This window comes from Alternaria infectoria, assembly GCF_024043175.1.
Source record: "Alternaria infectoria strain BMP 0036 chromosome Unknown scaffold_16, whole genome shotgun sequence".
NCBI lineage: Eukaryota > Fungi > Ascomycota > Dothideomycetes > Pleosporales > Pleosporaceae > Alternaria > Alternaria infectoria.
Genome location: NW_026250705.1, coordinates 295062 through 316950, shown reverse-complemented (window position 1 = coordinate 316950; position 21889 = coordinate 295062). Strand labels below are relative to the sequence as shown.

The following is a 21889-nucleotide window of genomic DNA, read 5'->3' as shown; positions in this document are numbered from 1 at the left end:
AGATGTCGCGGTTCCGAGATGAGAAGCGGCGTAACGCGATCCTGACTGGCGTCCTTGGCACGAACGTGACGCGCTCGCGTGGCACATGCCCGCGCGCCTCCTTTCGCGCGGAGGTTGCAACAACACTGTCACATTCTAACTTAACCTATTGTGTTGACCCATTGTCATTCATGTTTCTTCCAGACCCGTCACGCCACCCTGCCATACGCCAGTTCTGGAGCTGCCCGGACTGCACATCTCGACCACATCTTTCGTTGAGTCGCCACCATGGGAATATAATCTGGCTTATCACCCATTCCTTCACATACGACCATAGGATCATGAAAATTAGGCTTCCCGTCCGCTCAGCCATATACAAGCATGATACCGGCGGATTAGTAGTTAGGTGGGTGACCACTAGCGAATCCCCGCTGTTGTATGTTTTCGACCTTCTTTTTGCCCTTCCAAAATCCATAGTCGCGGTCTCCCTCGTGCGAAACCCACACAGAACGCGCAGGACGATGGCGCGCTTCACTGCTGTGCGCTTCTTTTTGCTCATAGTCCAGAGATGTAGCTAGCCATGGCTCTACGGAACGTGTTCAACGCTTACGCAACGAACAGCAAAGCAGCGAAGACGATATTCTAGGCTGTTGTCGCAGGCGCAAACTGACGATCTGTAATTAGCTTTACATGAACAGGTGCGGTTCGCCCGCCTTGAACCTCCAGTTCGAAAGGTAATCCTCATAGATCCCCAGCATCTCCGGCTTCCAACCAAGAGTCTTGTAAGCGCGAACAGCTTTAGACCGCGCACTGGAGCCGTAACCAATTTTACTGATTGGATCAATCTTCATCGCCTCCTCTGCGCTGAGGTAGTCAACATCAGGCGCATCCAGTAGCCCTCTATCGAAAGCTGCTTTGCTAATAGCTTGCGCAAATTCGCCCCAGACCATCTCGCCGCTTTCCACAAAGTGGTACGAGTTCACACCTCCCCATGTTGCGGCGCCACCGCCCTGCGCGGCTGCTTCCGTGGCCTTGACGAAGAAGTTCGCTAGATCGGTAATGTGTAACGTGTTCACGATTGCCTTGCCGTTGCCGACTGCAAAGCCCTTTCCGCGATCTAAGATGGAGTTCACGTATTGCCGTGCTGCGCTACGCTCCTGCGTGTCCTTGGCGTGGCTCATGCCGTATATGATCGGTGGGCAGACGATCATGGTCTTGATGTGCGGCGCTTTGCGGTCGAGCGCCAGGATCATGGTGTCGATGTTCACGTGTGGCGCTTCGGGAGGGAGCGTTAGGAGGTCAGTTGCATTGTCCCAGTCGTCGTAGACCTTGGTGGCAGCCTGGCCGTAGGTCTCCGTCCTGGCAACTTCACCGGTGAGTATACCGCAGCCTGAGGTGTGGATGAGATAGCAGGTGGATTTGTTCTTCTTCATGCCGTCGATGATTGACTTAGTCAACGGCTCGTAGTCGCTACTGCCCCAGTTTATGACTATGTCTGCAGTAGCTGCCGCAGAGGAGATGACATCGTGACTGTCGAAGTCTCCGATGACGAATCGTGTTCCTTGGGGCAGGAATTGCTTCACACTCTCTTCTTTCGTCTGGCTGCGAAGGAGGACCGTCCATTCGTAGTCCGGGTGCGCTGCTGCGATCGCGCGAGCGCTTGCATTGCCAACCCATCCAGTAACCCCAATTCTGTAGGGTTAACGCAAAGGTTAGCGAGTTTCTTTCGAATGATATCGAAAGAAAGCTTACGCGAAAATCTTCACCATGTTGAAAGCTGTTGTATAAGAGGATTGTATATCAATAGCATTCGGCCCGAAACAGGATCTTCTCGAGTATAACAGACGATATCTGTTTATATTTCCTCTTGCTGATTACCCCATGTATGGGATTGTGATGTCGTCCGGGCACGGACACCGTCGATTTTCGTCCGGAGTTCGAGCTAGTGGCGCAGTCAACGTGATTGCTGCGCAACACATGTCCGTAGCTCCTAGAGCTACAAACGCATGCTCATAGCGCGAAGCTGCCTGACCCGTCCCCACGCATGTGATGCCGCTTACCCGACTAGGGGCTTGATTACAAATACAAGAGAGTGATGCGGGCGTAGAGGCGAAGTAGAGATGCATTCTCGTCTATCGATCGACCGTGATCAACCAAGGATGATCTTCGTCAGCGGAGTACAACTTGCATCCCATATCGCCTTCGGTACGCGTCCTGCTGCACGCCGGTATGCTACTCCTTCCTCGCGTTCAACCCATAGCACGTTGTAGAAGTGGTACTCCCGTCCATCTGGGCCTTCTTCACCATACAACTCCATCTCTTTCTTGGCTTCTAGTGGTTGATTAGCTCGGCATCGCTTGGGATAGAAGCAGGCTTGTTGTACTGACCCAGGTATTCGGAAGTCTCTGCATACACCGGACCACTGCCCACAAATGCCTCCATCACAAATCTATACAGCTTATCCTCTTCGTCACCTTCAACACCGGTGGAGTTGACAGTTCCTGTAGATACGGCTATGAGCTCCACGGTATCGCCTAGCTCGAGTTTAGCCTTCTCCATATGCCGCAGCGTACCGGCTGTGAGCCCTTCCTGGGTTTCAAGACAGACTAGGTCGCATGTGTTGTCTAGTGTTGGCGCTTTCGCGAATTGTGGAAGCTTAAATATCGACGGCCATCCACCAACCCTCCTTAGTTTTGCTCCTCGTCCCGGAGAGGAATAATGCACAGCGCCAATGTATAATGACATGCATGATGTCTGACACGAAAGGAAAGGCCAGGAGTCGTGAGGATGGAAAATGCATTGCGGATTCGCAGCATGCGGGGTGGTACTGAGATGGGGTGACGGGATTGTTTCTTCAGCAGCTGAGGAAATGGTGTCCGCAGTTCCTTCGGTCGCGCGACAGTCATCGTTCATATGAATCGCTCGTTTATTTGAGAGCTTGTCGTCTTTGATGTCGATGCACGCTCTATCTAGGGAGAACAATGGGCCATCTGCTGGTACTTGGCAATGCATATCTTCGGGTAGACAGTACCACTGTACGAGCTTTTGCGTTCTCCAGACCGGCATTTCAGAGGTGAGATTGTTGTAACTGAAGTATGAGGACCGTGTCCGGAGATGATACGGGTCAACAGGACAGGTCCAGCCGCACCATGACCATGAAGGCAGATGCGTTTTCGGCGCTATGATACCTGTGGCTTCATCTTCTCTTACTCTGCGACGTGTTCTGCGGAAGGGTTGCCATAAGAGTGCGATGTCCAAATGTACGCGAGGTAAACCATACTGAAATCCGGAAGGAAAGTTAGGTGCGAGGGTTGTCAAAATACCAGAAAAGGCTGGTAAAACATCTTGGGGGTATGTAAACACACGACTGTTGTAAAGACCGATCATCTCTGTGTACAAGTCGAAGTCAGGGTAACAGCTGGACAGCATACGGCTAGCCTTCTCATAGTGTGGGACTGTAAAGGTAGCACTTTTGGTCCCAGTCATTTCCGGCGTTTGTTCGTCTGGGCTCCAAACATCTTGCTGACATTCCCAAAACATGTAGCGGTCGGTAAATACAATAGCTCTTTTTGAGAGCATCTGCTCCTGGAAGGTCCAGCCACGGGTAGCCCATTTGGAACTGTAGAGTTTGTCGAACATATGTTCTACCTCGTCATCTCCTCTAGCTCCAACCCAAGAGCTAGAGAGCTGGCCGCGATGAGTTGCCGCTATGATAGTAAAATGTGCACCAGAGTATATATCGCCCATATGATCCACTTGCTCTCTTGTCTTTTCGTCGTCTTGGACGATGCATAAACAGTCGACCCACAGGTAAATCTCTTTGAGCCTGCGGACTAACAGTATGGCGTCCTTGACGGCGGTGGGGAGTCGCGACCATACGTGTTTCAGGTGACCAGGTGTTTGGAAAGCTGATAGATTGAGCTTCTTCAACAAGATACTGTCAGTTGAACGCTTTTTATCCCTGGCGTTGAAAGACTTTTGTGACCATACGTAGCTCAAGGCAACGTAACGCGGTACAGTATTCCCAGGGACTAAGCACTCCCGGCCGACGTCGATAACCCAATGCGGCAATTGCTGAGGTGACTTGTGCTTGAGAGATGCTGGCTTACATTGTGTTCCGTGTTGGGCGTCGCATGAATTTATCCAATGAGTGATGTATCGAGAGTCGACGTCGCCGGAGCCCTTGCTTGGCCTCAGGTCTTCATCAAGTTTGCCACTGCTGAGCAGAAAATTCTGCATCTTATCGTTGTGAGATGGCGCAGTCCACAAGAGAGGTGTTATGCCGAGCGAGTTCTTAGAATTCGCACCCACTCTACCAGTACTGAGTAACATCTCGGCAATTTTTATCGACCCGTCCCCATCTCGCGAGACCCACGCTAAAGGTGTAAGACCAAGTGCATCTTTTGCGTCAGGGTCAACTCTTCCGCTAGCAAGCAACAATTCTACGATGCCCTCCATCGCTGTTATGGTCGCAGGTATTACAAAGCCTTCCCCCGTTATCGTAGCGGATAGTGAGATGCCACTTCGACCCATCACTGCGGCAAATAGTGGTGTTCGGCCGTTGTCATCTTTCGCATCGGGGTCCACTTTATCGCTGTCTAGCAATAGCTCAACGACAGCCTTGTAGCCTCGCGAGACAGCTTCCCACAATGGAGTTCGACCTTTGTTGTCGCGTATATTGACGTTGACTTCCTCTTTCTCAACTAACAGTTTGACAACAACTTCTGAGCGAGAGTGCACCGCGCTGTGCAGTAGAGAGTAGCCATGTTCTTCCTGCAGATTTGGGTCGACTCCGTGATATTTGAACAGTACTTTCAACGATGCAGTATTTCCGCTGCTTACATCTCCTGATAACCGTGGCCATCCTTTGTCGTACTCTGGCACCTCAATTTGTAATTGTAACATCGTTCGGTCTTTCGTCTATCGTTCAAAATGTTGAAACGCGCGCCAAGTTGTCGTAAAACTGGCTTTTGGTATTAGTAGAAGGGTTGCAGAGCCATGCGAATCAGAGTGTCATGGACATTTAGCGCGCGAATGCTCTCCGTCTGCCAGAGGCTTTGCAGTCTTTATACGCGAGACCAGTGCTGACATGCAGCCCAAGGCCCGTCGCACACCGAGTTTTGCCGACACTACCGTTTAAAGAAGGAGACATTGCCTATCCCAGCAATGCTGCCTATCTGAACCAATTCAGCCGCGACTGCGCCACTGCGAGGCTGACAGTGAGCTTAAGGCGGGGTCACAGCCTCCATATGACGGACTACAAATCCTACGTCGCACGAAGGGACTTGGTGTCGTCGCTCACCCCATCAGACTGACCATCTTACCTCTTCCTCTTCTTAGCCTTCTCCTCCTGCTCCTTCTTCATGTCCCTCCTTTCCCGTCTCTCCACTGCGCCCCATTGATCAACTCCCCACTTGACATACTCTTCCAGAAAAGGCTTAAGCCCACCCCAAATTCTCTCCTCATACGCGGAGTGCTGAAACTCGATGCATAGCCACTCCAACGCCCTGAGCTGATCTATACCACCATAAAGATCCAAAGCTGCACGCTCATAAACTCTCTTGTTTCCCTCGTTTGCTTCCGCGTACACCTTCTCGAATTTCGCGACGATGGGTTTGACCGACGCAGGTGGTATAAGTGTAACGTTGCCTTCACCATCGCCAGTGCCGATGGTGAAGCACGCGTAGTCGCCTAGTTCGATCTCGTCGAAGTCTCTATCGCTGCCATGAAGGAGGTGGCCGTTGTTTTCGTTGGGGAACAGAGTATAGTCCATGTCATGCATCCAGCTTCCTGATGTATTGACTTCGTCCGTGCTGTAGAAGATATCCTCATCGATGCCGTTGCTCGCACGTAGAAAGTCTCTGTAGTCATCAGGAAGCTTTCCGCCGGGGAGCGCGACGAACGAATGCTCGTCGGGTGAGGAGAGGCGATTTTCGAGGGCGGCAATCTGAGCTTCCGTTGCGCCGTCCTTGAGAACAGTGGGTATTGTATCTTCACTGCTATCTTCGCGTTCGGTGAGGATGTTTTTGTCAACCATCTTTACAAGTTCGGCCATCGTTTTGGATCGATACGGTCGAGCGGGGCCTTCGGTAGAACGCTTCTCGATGAGGGCGCAACCTTCTTTGACATATTCATCCACGTCAGATGCACGCACACCGAATGTATCCCCGAGCTTAACAGACGCGAGAACGGGCCAGATGCCTGGGCAATCCTCCAAGCCTTGGCGACGAAAGATGTAGTGCCTGGTCTCGTCACCGCTTCTATCTGGGTTGTCCCAATTATCCAGCAAGTACTGATATAGTTCTTTTATGTTATCTTCGACCAGACTGGTAGCTAGACGATGCTCGTCCGCAAGTAACGCAATCTGTGTCACCGCACCGAGCGTCATGGTTTCCCCGGCATGCCTGTAGGTAGCATCCGGCTTCATATTTAGGCGCTCGCGTACGGTTTCCACATCTTCTTTACTGAGCGTCCCTTCCTCAGCTTTCGTTGCGATGTTGTTCGGTAAACCCGCGGTGCTGATGCTATCCGCATTCGCGTCGTCTGCTCTGCGGGCCCATGTTGGGAAAGTGTCGCTAGTTGTCCATGCTCCTTGCAACTGCTCTTCGGTAGTGTGACCGTAGTAGTCCCAGGTTGTTGTGTCAAGACCGTACTTTTGGATTGACTCGAGAAGTTTGTTGGCTTGGTGGGGAAATCCAAGAACGAACAGGTCCAGAGCTGCGTGCTGCGCTATCCTCGACGAGTTCAAATGCATGCGACAATTAAGAATGGAGGTCTTGGACCAGGGTATGAGAGGCAGGGCGCGTGCCATGATGTCGAAAGCGGCGTCCTAGGTGCTGCTGTGGGAGAGGACGAAGTGGCATTTTAGACCTGGGTTACATTTTTGAAGACCTTTGAAGCTGCTAGCCGTAGATGTCACTATGTGCCGGTATCGTGGTGTTTTGAGATTAGCTGCCAGGCTGCAAGCAGCATCCGAGGTGCGATGACATCATGCCCGGACTAGCCAAGGCAACACCAGTGAGGCCTTCAACATGACCGCGACTGTTTCCGACGCGATGCCATAAAGTGATTGAACCTATACTCATGCCATAGTATGTCAACCTTTCCTAAGGCCCTCGATGCGCGACACGTTGATGGACCGCGTCGTCAGGTGACATCCACGGATGCTCGGCCTCGGGGGACTCTGGAAGGTACCCCGAAGTGCGCAAGCGAGCCTCGCGCGGTCTAGACGATGCGCGCAGATCAGTAAAACTAATGCCAGGGACGTGTAGGCGACACTACTAGTCGTATGAACGAGGTCGAAAGGAACGAACATTGTCGCTGCGTCCTCCGTCAGCAAAGCCACCGGATTGTGGCACAGCCGCGCGATTTAATCAACTGCCGCCTGGGCAAACTGTGCCAATGTCGGAGGTTCCGTCGATCCTGCAGAATTGAGGTTTCCGCTCGCGTAGACATTACAGTTTTTCGTACGGAAAAGCGTCGCCACACATCACATGACGTGCTGAGAAATCAGGGTCAGCTCTGGCTGGCTCCAAAACTTCGGCCCGTGGAGGTGGCGCGGCGGCTCTTGTGGATCTGGTGGGGTCGGTCTTAGGGTCCGATCCACAACTCAACAGCGTTGGATTCGTCCGTTCGCCATGCTTTCATAAACCTTGAACTACGCAATCTTGACCGGTCTTCAATCAAGTGTAATGGCGACCATGCAATCGCTGAAAGACAGTCGCGCGACGACGTCCTGTACTGAGTGTCAACGGAGGAAGCAAAAGGTGACGACACTCCACATTGGCCCTGCGTCTACCCCTTGAACTAATGACGCGGCTAGTGCTCGCGAGAATGGCCCTGTAATCACTGTCAGGCACGAAAAGTACCCCATCTTTGTCAATTCTCTGTCAAAAGAGGGCAGCAGGAGCCTTCTCCAGAGTCGTCTCGGTATGTAGATCGTCCTGCCTACCCCGCCATTAGCGGAACGCGGTAGTAACAGCGATTGCGCAGTGAAAATTCGGCATCCAGCATCAAAGGCACAAAACGAAGCGCTCCTGACTCTGCAGAGCCGCAATTCCTGTCGCAAGATGGCGAACAAGAAGAGCTTGAAGATGGGCTGAAAGCGTGGGGGTACATGCCTGGTCATGTGCACTACAAAGTAGGCGGGGTGGAAGAGGTAAGAGCATTTCGCAAAACATTGATATCAACTAACGCGTTCAAGAACGGTCCGCGGAAAGACTCACCGACAGAAAGCTCCGTCACGACGGATGTTCTCGAGAAAGTTCTTTCAGCCGTGCCACCAAGATCAATAACGGGTAGGCACAAACATCGCGAGATTTTAGCGATCCATTCTCTAACCACGAGCAGATGCGTTCGTCAACCACTTCCTCAATGTCGTCAACTACCGCTACACTGCAATATACGGGCCAACATTAGCCGAACAGTACGTCCAATGGTGGGCAGATCGCGGTGCCGGCAAGCAACTTTCTCCAGAATTTACCTGCCTGCTCTTAAGAATCTGCGCGTACTCAGTGCAGTACCTCACACCCGCACTTCGCAAAATGATCGAGTTTGAGCTGGCTTGCAATTGCCAGACTCTGACAGACCGATTCTCTGACGCAGCGGAAGAATTGAGCCGGAGCTTTGGAGCAGCGAGAACGAGCGTTGAACGCGTGCAAGAGCTGTTTTTGAAGTGCGTTTGGTTGAAGGCCGAGTCCAAGATCGTGGAGTCGTGGCATGCGCTTTCGCGCACGATCCGGGAAGCGCAAGAGCTGGGTATCGATAAGGATGGAGGTATCGAAGGCCTGTGCGAGTTCGACATAGAGATCAGGAGACGTCTCTGGACGTTGCTGTACATCTGGGACTGGTAAGTTCAAACCTTCGCATTCTAAGAGCATGACCTAATTTTCGTGCAGGCAAATGTCAGCATGGCTCGGCCGTCCAAACCTGATCGACCAAAAGAATCTCGACTTCAAGTTCCCCAATCTACGGCTCGACAAGTCGACCACGGAGCCAAACCTACTATCACCCTTCGCACACATCGCCCTTCAAGCAACCCTCGGCCGTAGGATCGCCGCTACCATGGGGAATGCCCAATCTGAACACGCCCTCTCGGACAAGCAGGTCCTGGCGATAGAAGCGGAATGCGAAAAGTTCATCGAAGAGCTACCCCCCATCTTCCGCTTCACAGACCCCGACACGTCATTCGATGAGTCCCATCCTTTCTTCGTGTTCCAACGCTGTCAGCTGCATTGCGTCATCTTCGTAACGATGCTGAACTTCTTCAAACCTTACCTGACCCGAGAACGGCGAGACGCGATAGCCGACCAGGACGACGAGTTCCGAAAGAAAGGCGTAGATATAGCGTTGCGTCTTTTGAAAGTAGCGCGCCAGCTCTTCGACCACGAGTTCCCCATCAACGCGAAGTTCCACATGGTTGTCTTTGCGATCTTCGACACGGCGACCTTACTCTGCTCGGCTATTATCCACGACCGCGAGCACCTCCTGCCTCATCGCGAAGAGATTGTGGATGCAATCGAAAGCTCGCTGGATATGCTGCATCAACTCAGCGGGACAACGAAACTAGGCGCTACATCGTACAACTTCCTCTTCAAGCTCGTGCAGGCCACACCGGAGCTTTCGCGGTACTCGTCGGCTAGCAAGCGGCAACGACAGAGTTCTTCCTCGGTACCTACAACGACGCCACCGGTTCCGGCGCATGAGCCTGCGCCCGCAGCAATCATGCCACCGGTGAAGAACACAGCGCCACCAGAGCCGACCGCTGCACCGGTACTTTCTACTGCTGGCGATCTTCCGTCGATGACGATCTCGGATGAGCTTTCGTTCGATATCGATCAGTTCCTCGCTCAAAACCCCTTTGGCACGGTCGGCGATCCGGCTGCTGTCGATATGGGTGGCATGGAGCAGATTTGGGATTGGCAGGATTTGCATATAGACGTTTACGCGCAGGGAGAGCCGGATGGCTGGAACGCTACTGGTGATGGATCGTGATGCTGCCGACGCTGGCGTTTTGACAATGGTGCGCTCTCATGCAGCATCCTATAAATCACATGCCTGGTGTCTTGGGTCATTTTTCTACGTTCATACATATTAGTTTCTTTGCCGAATACATAGTAATACCATACGTTACTCGTAGTTGTACACGCAGTAGCACTTGGAGCAATCTCGCACTCGATGCGATGTCCAAACAATGCACTCACGATTGCAAGATCCATGGATTTGGCATAAACAAAACACCAACACGAATTTCCACAGATTTAGACCTTCAGAAAAGGGCAGACGGCGCTGAAGTTAAGTGTCGCAGGGTGGCTCAACCCCGAAAACCTTCGGAGGCCCTAAGTCGCGGCGCCGCGAACATCGTCATGTGTGGCGGTGCAGGGAGACAAGCTTTTATTTAGTAACTTCATTTTCCTTTGTACGTGTTGAGGGAAAAGCAAGGATGTTATTGTTGCTATACTCACTGCAAACCACCATGCTTAACCGATGGTCTCACTAATCCCTCAACACCATGTCAACAACAGACCAGACGTTACACTCACGCAATCAGAACGGGGCTGATTTGCAACTCAGCTTCCTCGCTTTCCTTGCGGACATGGCCTCCAGCTCAGCGGCCTTGCGCTTCTCCGTGGGCCTCCTGACACGCTTCGGGCGTTGCGGCTCGTCTGTTGCCAAAGCACCAGGGGATTGCAGGACTTCCTCCTTCATGACTGGCTTGGCCGATAGTCTCAGGACCAAGCGCGGATGTGTGGCACGTCGTTCAGGCGTCGTGGGAGGCATGGTCGGAGGTGGCGGTATTCCTCCGACACCGTGGTCTCGTTCATCCGATGCCGGTGTAACAGCCTGACTCTCCGTTGCGAGAGGAGTAGCCCTCAGATCCTCCAGTCCGATCTCCGCCGTGGAAGTCGAACGCGGTGTGTCGAAATACAAAACTTCCGGTTCTTGCCCTTGAACACGTACCGCAGCAAAGCTGTTCTGAGTGCGCATCTTCCACTCACTCAACTCCATCAAGACCTTGGCTTGATTGCCTAGCTCTTTGCATTGCTTCAATGAAAGCCCCAGGAGTTCGTTGTGCTTGTCGGCCAGACCTTGGTAGTCCCTGCGTAGGATGCCATATGATGACGAGAGGTTGTCTAACTGCTCCTCTAGGTCAAGAAAAGACTGTGCGCTGCTGATCTGTAGGTTGTCGAGTTCTTGTCGAAGGGCGCGAATGCTTGATTTGGGGTCTATCGAAGACGTTCGACGGCTTCCGTGGTCTTGGTCATCGTAGACTGTGGGTGGTGTGTTGTAACGGAGACGGACGATGCTACATGATGTCAGCAGGCTACTTCCTTGATCTGGACGTCCTCAACAACGTACTAATCCGCGTCATCAGAAAAGTATTGACGGCAGCTCTCAGTAATGGACTGTTCACTGTTCGATGGAGATTCGTATCCGATGATGGGGAATTTCTTGACACCCGTGATGTATGGCTCCCAGTCGCTATCGCTGTCGGACGGCTCACATAGAGAAGAAAGGTCGATGACATCGTGTCGACACACCTCTTGGTCACAATAGTGATCATTGCGGGCTGCTGGCCATTTGGGTGTAGTTGTGATCGATCGGGATGCTGCAAAACGTTTCCGTTCCTCAAGTAGCGTGTAGAATTCATCCACGGATTCAGCGCTGGTTTTGCTGACGAGAGGTTCTGCACCGCACATCCTGGTAGCTGGTAGTAACTGATGATAGAAATGATGGTCGTGCTATTGCCGAGTGGTGTTCATGGCACTGTTGATGGAGGATGCTGGTGTATGTTACTCGAAGGAAGGCTGACCCATGATAGAGCGGATCAATGAGGAGGGCGACTACCTCGTCCAATGTCAAACGACGTTCGCCGTTGCCATTTGGGTTGAACACGCATCTCACCTCAAAGCAGCCTCGACGCAAAGCTGTGGTAGTTGAAGCGAAGAGATGGAAAGATCGAATCAAACCTTATGTATCTTTGTAAGGCTGATACTGGGAAGATGCCGACACCGGGCGCAGAGTGCGCAAACATTCCTCAGTATCATGCATGCCGTCCTGCAGCTTTGCCGGTGATGTCGCTCGAGGGATGCAGTCGGTGTCAGACTCAGGCGATACATGGTGGGAAGAACCGAAAGATTCTTGATCTTGCTGTCGCCAAGTAATATGGTACGTAGGTTACATTCGGGTAACACTACAGTACCGAGGCGATACGAGGTCAACAGAAAGGTCCTGCATCCTTGAATCGAGCATGTCGCGTGACATTGCCCGTTGTCGATGCGACTTGCTTTGGGGCAGGCCCACCCTCGCGCCTACTCGGCACGTGCTGCCAGGGAAAGTGTTGCATTCGGAGGAGACCGGTGAACTTACTGCAGTGGTTGGCAGGTGTGGAGCCGGGCAAGGGTCCAACAACCTGCCACAGTGAACGGCAGATTTCTCGTTGCAATTCGAGCGTTTCGGTCTCGGTCTTTCCAGTAGATTAGCAGTGGCAGGCCGCGCATTCAGGGAATGTCGATCTCCCATCAATGTTGGGGTCGCAAGCATCCCGCGCGTTCTGAGATATCAATCTCTGGGACGTCATGCCTGATCTGGGCATTCAACGAGAACACTCGAGCCACCCCGCTTACTGTCGGTGTGATTAACGTCTGGCGATGATTTGAGGCCGGTCTTCTTAGCCATTTCGCGTGTGCGAAGCCTGCGAAAGTAAACGTAATCGGCACGTCTTTAGTCTAGTCGCGTTTCGGCACGCGGCAAAATTCGTCGGGTCCGCCACAAGCGAACAGCCTCGCGTCGAGAGGTCAACGTCGCAGTAGCAACGACGATCTGTGCTGGTAGCCATCACTGTCAACCGATGCACCTGGTCAGTGAACTGTTGTGTTCATCGAGGGCTCACCGTGTAAGGTTCTGTCACTGCGCTCATCAGGCGCGCTGCTGCAGGCGCACCCACGCACAAGAAGAGAGAGTGCAAAGCTTACCAGACCGATGGTATTAGCTAAGGCCAAGCCCAATAGGATCGAGCGAACCACAGAGGCGACGTGGGATGATCTTTGCAGTGAACGGCAGAGGAACGTGATGGGGTCTGATGCTTGGTCCACCAAGCACTACGTCACGGCGCGCCTTAATGCCGCTACCTTGGCGCACCGTACCAACGACTCCACACCATCTGTCCGTTCCAAAAGATTTTTTGACAGGGGCGGCGCCGGGGAGAGCTGGAGTATATGAGGGGCCATGACCCTCCTTCAGGACCGAGCTCGTGTAACTCTTGTCATCAATTTCCTGCGACCCTGCTGTCGCGGAAGCTTGCCATATCCAATACACAAGCTTTTCCAAGCCTCACAAGCCTTTAGCATCCTGCTTGGGTGAAGACGCCGTGACGGTTCGACACATAAACGACAACGCCACCAGATTACAGCGCCATCGAAAACTCGACGACCCTGGACATCATCATCCCACTTGCGACTACCCCATTATCGCACCCTTCCTTACCATTGCGCCAACCCCAAGCAACAACATCACGCCCATCCTCCATCGCGGCACCACCACCATCATTACGCCAAGATGGTCCGAACTATGTTTGTGAATCCCTTCAAGGCTCATCATGTCGACGAATTCCCCGGCGTCCATGTGCCTCTTGATGACTCGACCCATCGCGCTTCTGTAGCTTCCACCCACCCACGCGCCTCCCTCGCTGCAACAGAGAAAACGACCAAAGACGACAAACCAGAAGATGGTCTCACGCGCCCTGACAGTAATGCATCTAGTGGTGTTGTTAACCATGGCTTGACAGTCGCAGCATTGAAGGCAGAGATTGAAGCAGAGGTCGCCGCTTCGGACAACGACACGCCATATGACCGTACGTCGTGTGGCTTTTCCTATCACCTCTGGTAATTGTCACGAGGAAACAGTACTGATCTTCCATAGGCAAGTCCAAGGTTATCAACAAAGCCTTGCAGGATATGGGCATGGGCCGCTACCAATGGCAGCTTTTTGCTCTTTGCGGTGGCGGTTGGATGGCCGACAACTTGTGGCTGCAGGTACGCATATCAAATTCCTCATCAACCAACAGGGCTTACCAAGATACAGGGTGTTGCTCTTACACTACCACAACTCAGCGTTGAGTTCGGTGTCAGCGAGACGGAAGTCAGATACACCACACTAGCGCTCTTCCTGGGTCTCTGCATCGGCGCTTCCTTCTGGGGTACCGCCTCTGATATTATCGGTCGTCGCCTCGCTTTCAACTTTACTCTTTTCCTCGCTGGTGTCTTTGGTCTTGCATCCGGCGGCGGGCCCAACTGGATCGGCACATGTGCACTCTACGCCTGCATTGGTCTCGGTGTCGGCGGTAACCTCCCAGTTGACGGCGCTCTGTTCCTCGAATTCCTGCCTCAAACATCAGGAAACCTCCTTACGCTTCTTTCCATCTTCTGGCCCGTGGGTAATCTGGTTGCCTCGCTCCGTAAGTCGATACCGCCAGCTATACTCATCATTGACTAACGACCTGCAGTGGCATGGGCATTCATTCCCAACTTCTCATGCGCTGACGGTACTCCCATCGGACAATGCCGCATGGAAGACAACATGGGCTGGCGATACCTCATCCTAACTCTCGGCGCCATCACATTCTTCATGTTCATCTGCCGCTTCTTCCTTTTCCATCTTTACGAGTCACCCAAGTTCCTGTTGTCTCGCGGTCGCCAAGCCGAGGCCGTCGCCACCGTCTACGGTATTGCGCACTACAACAAGACGCACACCTGGCTCACCGAGGACATTCTCAACCAAATTGGCGGCGATCAAGAAGTCACCGGAGAAGACGTCAAGCTCAGCGTCTTCGAAATCGTCAAGCGCTCTCTTAGCCGTTTCTCGATGAAGCGCTTCAGGACTCTCTTCCAGGACAAGAAGATTGGCCTTACCACTGCGCTCCTCTGGTTCCAATGGTCGACTATCGGTATGGCTTATCCGCTGTTCAACGCTTTCCTCCCGCAGTACCTCAAGAACTCGGGTGGCGGCGTCGAGAACGACATCAGCATCGTCTACCGCAACTACGCCATCACCGCCATCGTCGGAGTCCCCGGATCAATCCTCGCCTGCTACACCGTCGACCTCAAATACGTCGGCCGCAAGGGCACAATGGCCATTGCCACCGTCATCACCGGTGTCTTTGTCTTCCTCTTCACCATCTCTTCCGACTCCGACTTCCAGCTCGCTTTCACTTGTCTCGAGGCTTTCTTCCAGAACATCATGTACGGTGTCTTGTATGCGTACACGCCTGAAGTCTTCCCTGCCCCAATCCGTGGCACTGGTACGGGAATGAGCAGTTTCTTGAACCGCGTTGCTGGTCTTTGCGCGCCTATTGTTGCTATCCAGGCGGGTGGAAGTAACCCCAAGGCGCCGATTTACGCCAGTGGTGGATTGTTCATTGCGGCGTTCTTTAGTATGTTGGTGCTGCCTATTGAGACGAGAGGCAAGCAGACTTTGTAGATGGAACGCTTTGAGTACCTGACGGCAGGACCGTATAGCGCAGTTGCATGATATGTAGCGCTAAGAATTGACGATATCGAATTCTATGTTGAGGTCATCTCTGCGTTTCCATCCTTAGACATCCGTAACCCCAGATCACAGCCTCGCCCTCACCTCCCCCAGCTTCAAACCCCACCCCCTCAACCACCTCTCCACCAACTCCTCCGTAACATCTTCAACCTCCGGCAACATCTCCCTCGCATTCTCATTCCTAAAAACCATGGCCTCGCCCTCCCTCCCCTCCCCCGCCTCCATCAAAAACGCATGCATCTTGAACTTCTGCGGGTCCAGCATACCCAACCACTGCGGCAAGCTACACTCCCTTACCTCGAGTCCAAACCGCCCAACCAACACCTTCTGCAGCAGCGCCCAAGGCGCAGGGCGGGGGTGCATCATGTTGTATACTTTAACATTGTCTGCAGATGTGCTTTGTTGGGATAACGTGATATTGGCGATGCCTTCCGCAAGGGTGTCAACAGGAATCCAATCCACAGCATTCATCCTCACGGGCCAATACCCCAGTTTCTGACTTGTCTTGAATATGACGTACAACCAGCCCTGGATCGGCCACTGCGGCGCATTGAGTATGGCGGACGATGCGCCTCCGATCTGGCCCGCGCGTACGATGGCCACGCGTAACCCGTGCTGTTGACCTGCACGCGCGAGAAGCTGCTCCGCGAGACATTTACTCTGGCCATAACCCGTGTTCGCTGCACTGGCAAAGTCCCAGGCGGGTTGCTCAGGGATGAGCGGCGTGGAAGGGTGTTGGGTTGGGTGGTTCATTATCGAGGTATTCGACGACATGAAGACGACTCGCGGGTTTAGGGGGCTGGCGATACATGTGGTGATAACATGCTGAACAGCGTTCAGAAGGGGTAAGTAACCGATGAGTGGCGTTGCCCAATTTGCGTTCCACGCATTGAAGATGACTTCTGAGACGCTGGTTGTGAAGTGGGGGTATTGGGTGGGGGATAGGCCGAGGTTGGGGCGTGTGATGTCGGTTGTTATGAAGGTGAGGCGGGTGAGGTCTTCGTTGCTGGTGTGGGTGAGAGACGAGGTGGTGCGTTGTTCTGCGTCTTTACTGCGGTTTAGGCAGAGGATGGTGGTGTGGGGATGTTTTTGGAGGAGAGACGCGGTGATGTAGGGACCTAGGAAGCCTGTGGAGCCGATGAGGGCGATGGTCTTTTGTTCGGTCATTGCTGGTCGTGAGGGTATGTTGCTATCTTTGATGCGGCGGGCTTCTGGAAATCTAGAACCGGGGTTTGAGTACTCAGTAGTCGTCCATTGACACTGTTACGCACGTGGGTAAGTGAAGGGTGAGGTTAGTACGCGATGTGAGGTACACGTCCGTTTGCACCTTATACTTGAAGACGGGTCGGGAAGTCAGGTCGCCTCGACTGAGATGTTGGACATGCCGTGCAACATCCATTGGTAGGTAACATAGAGGCGTCCTGCATATAGTGATTTTAAGTCCGATACTTGTTCTCGCCAATGAACTGAATGTGAGATACACACTGACTGTCTACAATCGACATGACTTGTTGCCGGGTGCTCCGCGGATGCGTGCCAATCTCTCATAGAAGCGTAAGGGGCCCAACCACGGTAGTGATGTGCTGCTACATTGCATAAAATACACATTGCTTGTACCGATCTGTGTAGAGCGATGTCGCGGAACCACACCGATCACGCGTCCCGTTGTGTTTACAGCCTTGTGCTCTTGACCCTTCGATCTCAGCTCGCGTAGAGCGTGGCTTAAAGGGTAGGTCACCGTTGAGCGATACACGACAGGGTTTTGTGTGGCGTTGCTCCAACTGCGTGGTGGACTCCTGCAAGGCGTTGACTATAGTGTCTCTCCATGTCCTCGATACGGACTGCAAGGCCTAGGCCTAGCGCGATAGTTATCAGAGCAGGCCGAAGATTTGTCGACGGAGAGAGTATGATGCGATAGGCTAGAGATGGGTAAAAAAGGTCTACTGGCGACGTTCAGTTCACATCGCAGCGTCTGCCGTTGTACAACAAGCCAGTACCCGATATGCGACGGTTCGCATGAGTGGGTAATTGTGGGCGCAAGGGTGACCCAAGGCTGAGGCACGGAAAAGAGAGGTTTGAGATATCCCTTTGGTCTGATAATGTAGCAATGCGGCTCCACAGTCGCCACGCGCTGCAAGCCTCGACTCCTTACCTCTCCATACCACTTGTTGTCTACGCCTACCGCAACGGCTGCCGTTTTGGTCAAATGATGTACTCCGCAGCGGCACAGGACGACGGTGATGAGAAGCCGTAAGGGGTTGCCGCGCTTGCCATCGCCTTTCTTGAAGAAGAAGCTTGCTCCGAGCTGCCCCCGACTGAGCGACCGTCTGCGCTATCGTAGACTTTCCCGTGCCCACCATTCCGCTCAGCAGGACCATAGATTTGCCGTCCTTGCTATTCGTCCATGTTGTTGTCTCGTCTAGCGGCTCGGTGCGGGTGTTCGATAGGCATCGTGCATTGTGCTCCTCGCCGTGGGAATAGAAGGAGGCGCGTGCCGCGAAATGCAGTCTGGCTAGATCCAGCTTCTGGTTTTGTTGAACACAACGACTCTGTGTAGTCAGTGAGAAGCCGGGTCTGCATACGACAGATCTGGGCACGGAAACTTTTGCCTGATCGAATTGAAGTGATAAGCTAAGCGTCATCCATGATACGAGGTCTTGACAGGAGAAGCAGACTGGTCGATCGCGCTTCGGGTCGTCGTGGGCAGACGGAGCAGCCAGGCCGCTGTCAGGCTGGGCGCAAAGTTCCACCGAAAGTCATCACAATCGGATTCTCCTGAGACAAGCGCGAACACAAGAAGATGCTTTCAGGGTGGAAGTAATGCTGCAATTCGTTATCAGCTGCCCGAGGCTGAGACGGCTGGTACAGCGCTGCAGCATTGCGCGCGGCCCCGCGCTCGGACCGCGTCGGAAACACGTTTTGCCGAAGCCCGCTTGTGCGTCATCGAATGATGAGCGGAACACCATGCCAATGTCATCCTCCCATCGCGTGTATTGCGATATGTCTGTTTGAGCATACTTTTGATTCGCTAAATAAGATACACTACCATGACAACACTCGATGGCCTGTACGCAGCAAATGAGGACGCCCATCAACCACCCGGAACGTTGCTTCCTGAAGAGCGTGGTCGCCCTATATGCGCGTATCCTCGCTGCGACGCGTTTGCTTGCGCACCCCAGCCTCCAGGCTCTAGAAAGCTACTCTGCTGCGACGATGGCATCAGCATCCTCTGGACGTCTTGGTCGAACCCGAACCCACGCACAGGCCTATCGCTGACATTGCCTGACCGTAAGGACACATATTCCCCATGATCGCGATGCACCAGCGACCCAATGTGCAGCGTTTTGTTCGCACTAGTCATGAGCAACTTCAGCGCTGGACCAGATCGCTGACAATGCACCAGGTTTCGAAGCTGATCAACGACATCTAGGATTTCTCGATCCCAACCACGAAGCGGAGTTTCGAAATCGGATATGCCGTCTATGATGCAAATGATGGTCTTTGATTCATCCATGTTCCCCACGATCGACCCGAACAAAGATACCAAAGCTCGCACGTTATATTGCGACACTGCGTCGTAGAGACTCTGCTCCACTGGATCTAGCTCGACGTCCGGTGAGTCGGGATAAAGGAGTAGCTGGGTGATCAGGCTGCGTATAAGTCCAGATGGTCCGCTAATCATGTCCTGTTCAACTCTGGTATGGCTGCTGCAAAAGAAGTGCAGGATCATACTGGAGCTTGTCTGGACGAGCGTGGTTGCCAGGGAAGCACACAGGACGGACAACGGAGATATCTTTCCCATACCATCATCTTTGCAATGCCCATCAACCAGGAGGATTCCGGACAACGGCTGACTCAGCCAATTCTTGAATTGCGCGGTCGTGAGCAGCCATCGCGCCTTGCCGAGACCCTTGGGTCGTAAAGAGTTGCTCTGTCTCAAGATATGCTCCGTCTCGCGGATCAAGTATACGAGATCCACGCCGAGCATCCACAGAAGCTCTTCCGTCGTCATCAATATTGTCTGCTGGGTAAGACGTCGCTCCTCCGCGATGACCTCGGTTCCAACAATCTGCTTGAGAGGCTGCTCTAGAGATGAATGAGTTTGTGACAAGGTTCATACCTATGGAGTCGACTTACTTGTCTGGCACACCATTTCCGCGACCATGTTATACACAAGAGTCTGCACGGTAGCAGCAACCTCGTTCTTGGAGACCATCTGTGACATGTTACCCTCGAACAGCCTTTGAAAGTCTTGCTTAATGTCTTCTTTCAGCTCTTTCACGCTTCGGTTAAGGGTTTTCATTTCCCCATCAATACGCCTAACACAATGCGATACTTCCTGAACTCCAAAACGCGTTGCGTGCAACTCGATACTGTTAGCAGAAGCCGTCTTGCTGACATTCTGCAGGGTTTGTGCGTTCAGAATGTCAATTCGACTCGTCACCCTGGCCTTGGCGTTTTGTATCTCATGATCGAGGCCTTCCAACACGACTGCTTCGTGATCCGGCAGTCGTGTCTTTATACGGCGGATGACTGTTGAAGCTGAGGGTTGACGAGTTTCATCGGACAGGGCCAGACTTACATGATCCATCTTTGCGACACCGAAGCAGCATCTCAGTAAGCAATCTCAGAGAATCAACAATAACGCCGTAGAGATCTCGCGTCTTCTCCTTGAGTTCGTCATCTCGAAATACCTTGTACATCTCGGCCGTCGCTTTGAGAGTGTCGACAACGTCTGACAGTAGCTCGAGTATTTTCTCTCGGTTCTCGATGCGTTGTTCCCAGGCCTGGACAGACGATCAACTAATGTCAAATTCCATATATAGGGCAAGGGTACCTGGAAGATGAATGACAGCCCTCCACGTAAGACACCAAGGCCATATTCTTCTGGGATTATGAAGCAAAGAGAGTTGAGTGTGGTGGCATCTGCTTTGCCGTTCCGAAGGAAACTTCGGAAGGACCCTTTTGGGGCTTTGGCGTCGTACGCCTCTTTCACCGCGTCGATCCGCTCGAACACATCATTCCATGTACAACTCTCGGTTTTGCATCCAGGGAAAACTGCACTGGCCTTCTTAAGAACAGCTTCAAGCTCGCTTCTTAAGTATGAGTTGTCTCGTCGCTCGAGCACTAAGGTGCGGCGTTTGGAAACTCACTTGCTCGGTAGAGTCCTCCACTCTCCACGTTGACGGTTGTATTGGGTAGGCACAGCAAGTGCAGAATGCAAAGCACCACCGGTGGTTGTCTTGAACGCTTCGAACGTCTTGATTTCGTCCTCGTCATCCATTACTTCCTTGACGCCCTTCGGAGGCAACAACATACTGGAAAACTTGCTCATTGTTGAGTCTGGTTATTGCGGTGTAAGGGCTTAGATCTCAGAGTTGTCGAAATTCGGTGTTTAGTCCGCTACCAGCCGGGCATTGCACACCTTCAGAGGGTAGCACACCGACTTGCTCAGCCCCACGGCAATACGCCCCACCAAAGCAGCCTTCGTGCAGCTACTCCAATATCGCTTATCGGACTTGGGTGAAATGCAGATAGTAGTGCGAACATGTCTTTTGCCATGTCAGCGCCGGATCGGGAGATTCAAGCCGAAGGCCAAGGCGAACTGGTGAGACAGATCTTACCGCGCGAGATGGGAGCCGGCAGTTTGCAGCAGAGCCAATGAGAGATACACTGTTATCGGGTCGGTCTTCATCTGTTGGGTTGTGTAAGCGCCGGATCTGGAAGGCTCTGAGAGAGGTGTGCTTGCCCAAGGCTGACACCGATAAGGCTCAATGCAAGAAAAGCCAGCTGGGGGCCAAAACCCTCGACAAGGCAAACGCCAAGGGCGTCATTTTTCGCACAGCTCATCGACTGGTCTGTATAGCCGGTTCATCCCCGAAGGTGTGCAAGAAAAGCCTCTCGAAGAAACAACTCGCAGCTATCACACTCGCTTAGCCTGACACACGGCAGCAACTACAATACCTGGCCTACGGGCATGTGCCACAGCCAATCACCGATTTTCCTCGCACTACCTCCGATACACAACGCAACTGGTTCTGCGTGCGCAGCGGGATTAGCCACAGTATCTCGATATCTATACTTAGCTCTTACCAGCCCGCACTTTGACCGGAACTTACGGGACACTCATCGGGACGATGTGGCCCTCAGGCAGTTCCAATCACACATCGATAATAACTGCTATGGGTATGAAGCATATGCACCCACACGCAGTCAATATATAATCTGCAAGCATGGCGCCTTTTGTTGTAAGTGACCGCCTTCAGCCTCTAGTACTACGGTCGAGCATCTCGACTTGCCAGACCAGATATTGCCGCCTTACATCTTATTTCGCTTTCAAACTGGCCGTCAGGTCTTGCAATTG

The 21889-nt window shown here is 52.9% G+C and overlaps 7 protein-coding genes across 7 annotated transcripts; 2 read left to right on the top strand and 5 right to left on the bottom strand.

Annotated features, from left to right (window-relative positions):
• Positions 1 to 665: 665 nt before the first annotated feature.
• On the bottom strand, positions 666 to 1748 carry J4E92_008352 (uncharacterized protein; the record flags this gene model as incomplete). Its single annotated transcript, XM_051499704.1, has 2 exons — positions 666 to 1671; positions 1732 to 1748. 2 exons carry the CDS (start codon positions 1746 to 1748, stop codon positions 666 to 668), a joined length of 1023 nt encoding a protein of 340 aa, XP_051350080.1.
• Positions 1749 to 5299: 3551 nt separating this feature from the next.
• Positions 5300 to 6790, bottom strand: J4E92_008351 (uncharacterized protein; the record flags this gene model as incomplete). The annotated part of the gene is made up of 1 exon (XM_051499703.1): positions 5300 to 6790. The coding sequence occupies one exon, from the start codon at positions 6788 to 6790 to the stop codon at positions 5300 to 5302; it is 1491 nt and encodes a 496-aa protein (XP_051350079.1).
• Positions 6791 to 8522: 1732 nt separating this feature from the next.
• Positions 8523 to 9972, top strand: J4E92_008350 (uncharacterized protein; the record flags this gene model as incomplete). The annotated part of the gene is made up of 2 exons (XM_051499702.1): positions 8523 to 8827; positions 8877 to 9972. The coding sequence occupies 2 exons, from the start codon at positions 8523 to 8525 to the stop codon at positions 9970 to 9972; spliced, it is 1401 nt and encodes a 466-aa protein (XP_051350078.1).
• Positions 9973 to 10524: 552 nt separating this feature from the next.
• On the bottom strand, positions 10525 to 11678 carry J4E92_008349 (uncharacterized protein; the record flags this gene model as incomplete). Its single annotated transcript, XM_051499701.1, has 2 exons — positions 10525 to 11284; positions 11386 to 11678. 2 exons carry the CDS (start codon positions 11676 to 11678, stop codon positions 10525 to 10527), a joined length of 1053 nt encoding a protein of 350 aa, XP_051350077.1.
• A 1858-nt stretch (positions 11679 to 13536) lies between these two features.
• Positions 13537 to 15456, top strand: J4E92_008348 (uncharacterized protein; the record flags this gene model as incomplete). The annotated part of the gene is made up of 4 exons (XM_051499700.1): positions 13537 to 13831; positions 13900 to 14012; positions 14062 to 14434; positions 14483 to 15456. The coding sequence occupies 4 exons, from the start codon at positions 13537 to 13539 to the stop codon at positions 15454 to 15456; spliced, it is 1755 nt and encodes a 584-aa protein (XP_051350076.1).
• A 135-nt stretch (positions 15457 to 15591) lies between these two features.
• J4E92_008347 (uncharacterized protein) lies at positions 15592 to 16692 on the bottom strand (the record flags this gene model as incomplete). The annotated part of the gene is made up of 1 exon (XM_051499699.1): positions 15592 to 16692. The coding sequence occupies one exon, from the start codon at positions 16690 to 16692 to the stop codon at positions 15592 to 15594; it is 1101 nt and encodes a 366-aa protein (XP_051350075.1).
• Positions 16693 to 19214: 2522 nt separating this feature from the next.
• J4E92_008346 (uncharacterized protein) lies at positions 19215 to 20860 on the bottom strand (the record flags this gene model as incomplete). The annotated part of the gene is made up of 6 exons (XM_051499698.1): positions 19215 to 19267; positions 19330 to 19611; positions 19663 to 20058; positions 20108 to 20312; positions 20363 to 20618; positions 20679 to 20860. The coding sequence occupies 6 exons, from the start codon at positions 20858 to 20860 to the stop codon at positions 19215 to 19217; spliced, it is 1374 nt and encodes a 457-aa protein (XP_051350074.1).
• Between the last annotated feature and the right edge of the window lie 1029 nt (positions 20861 to 21889).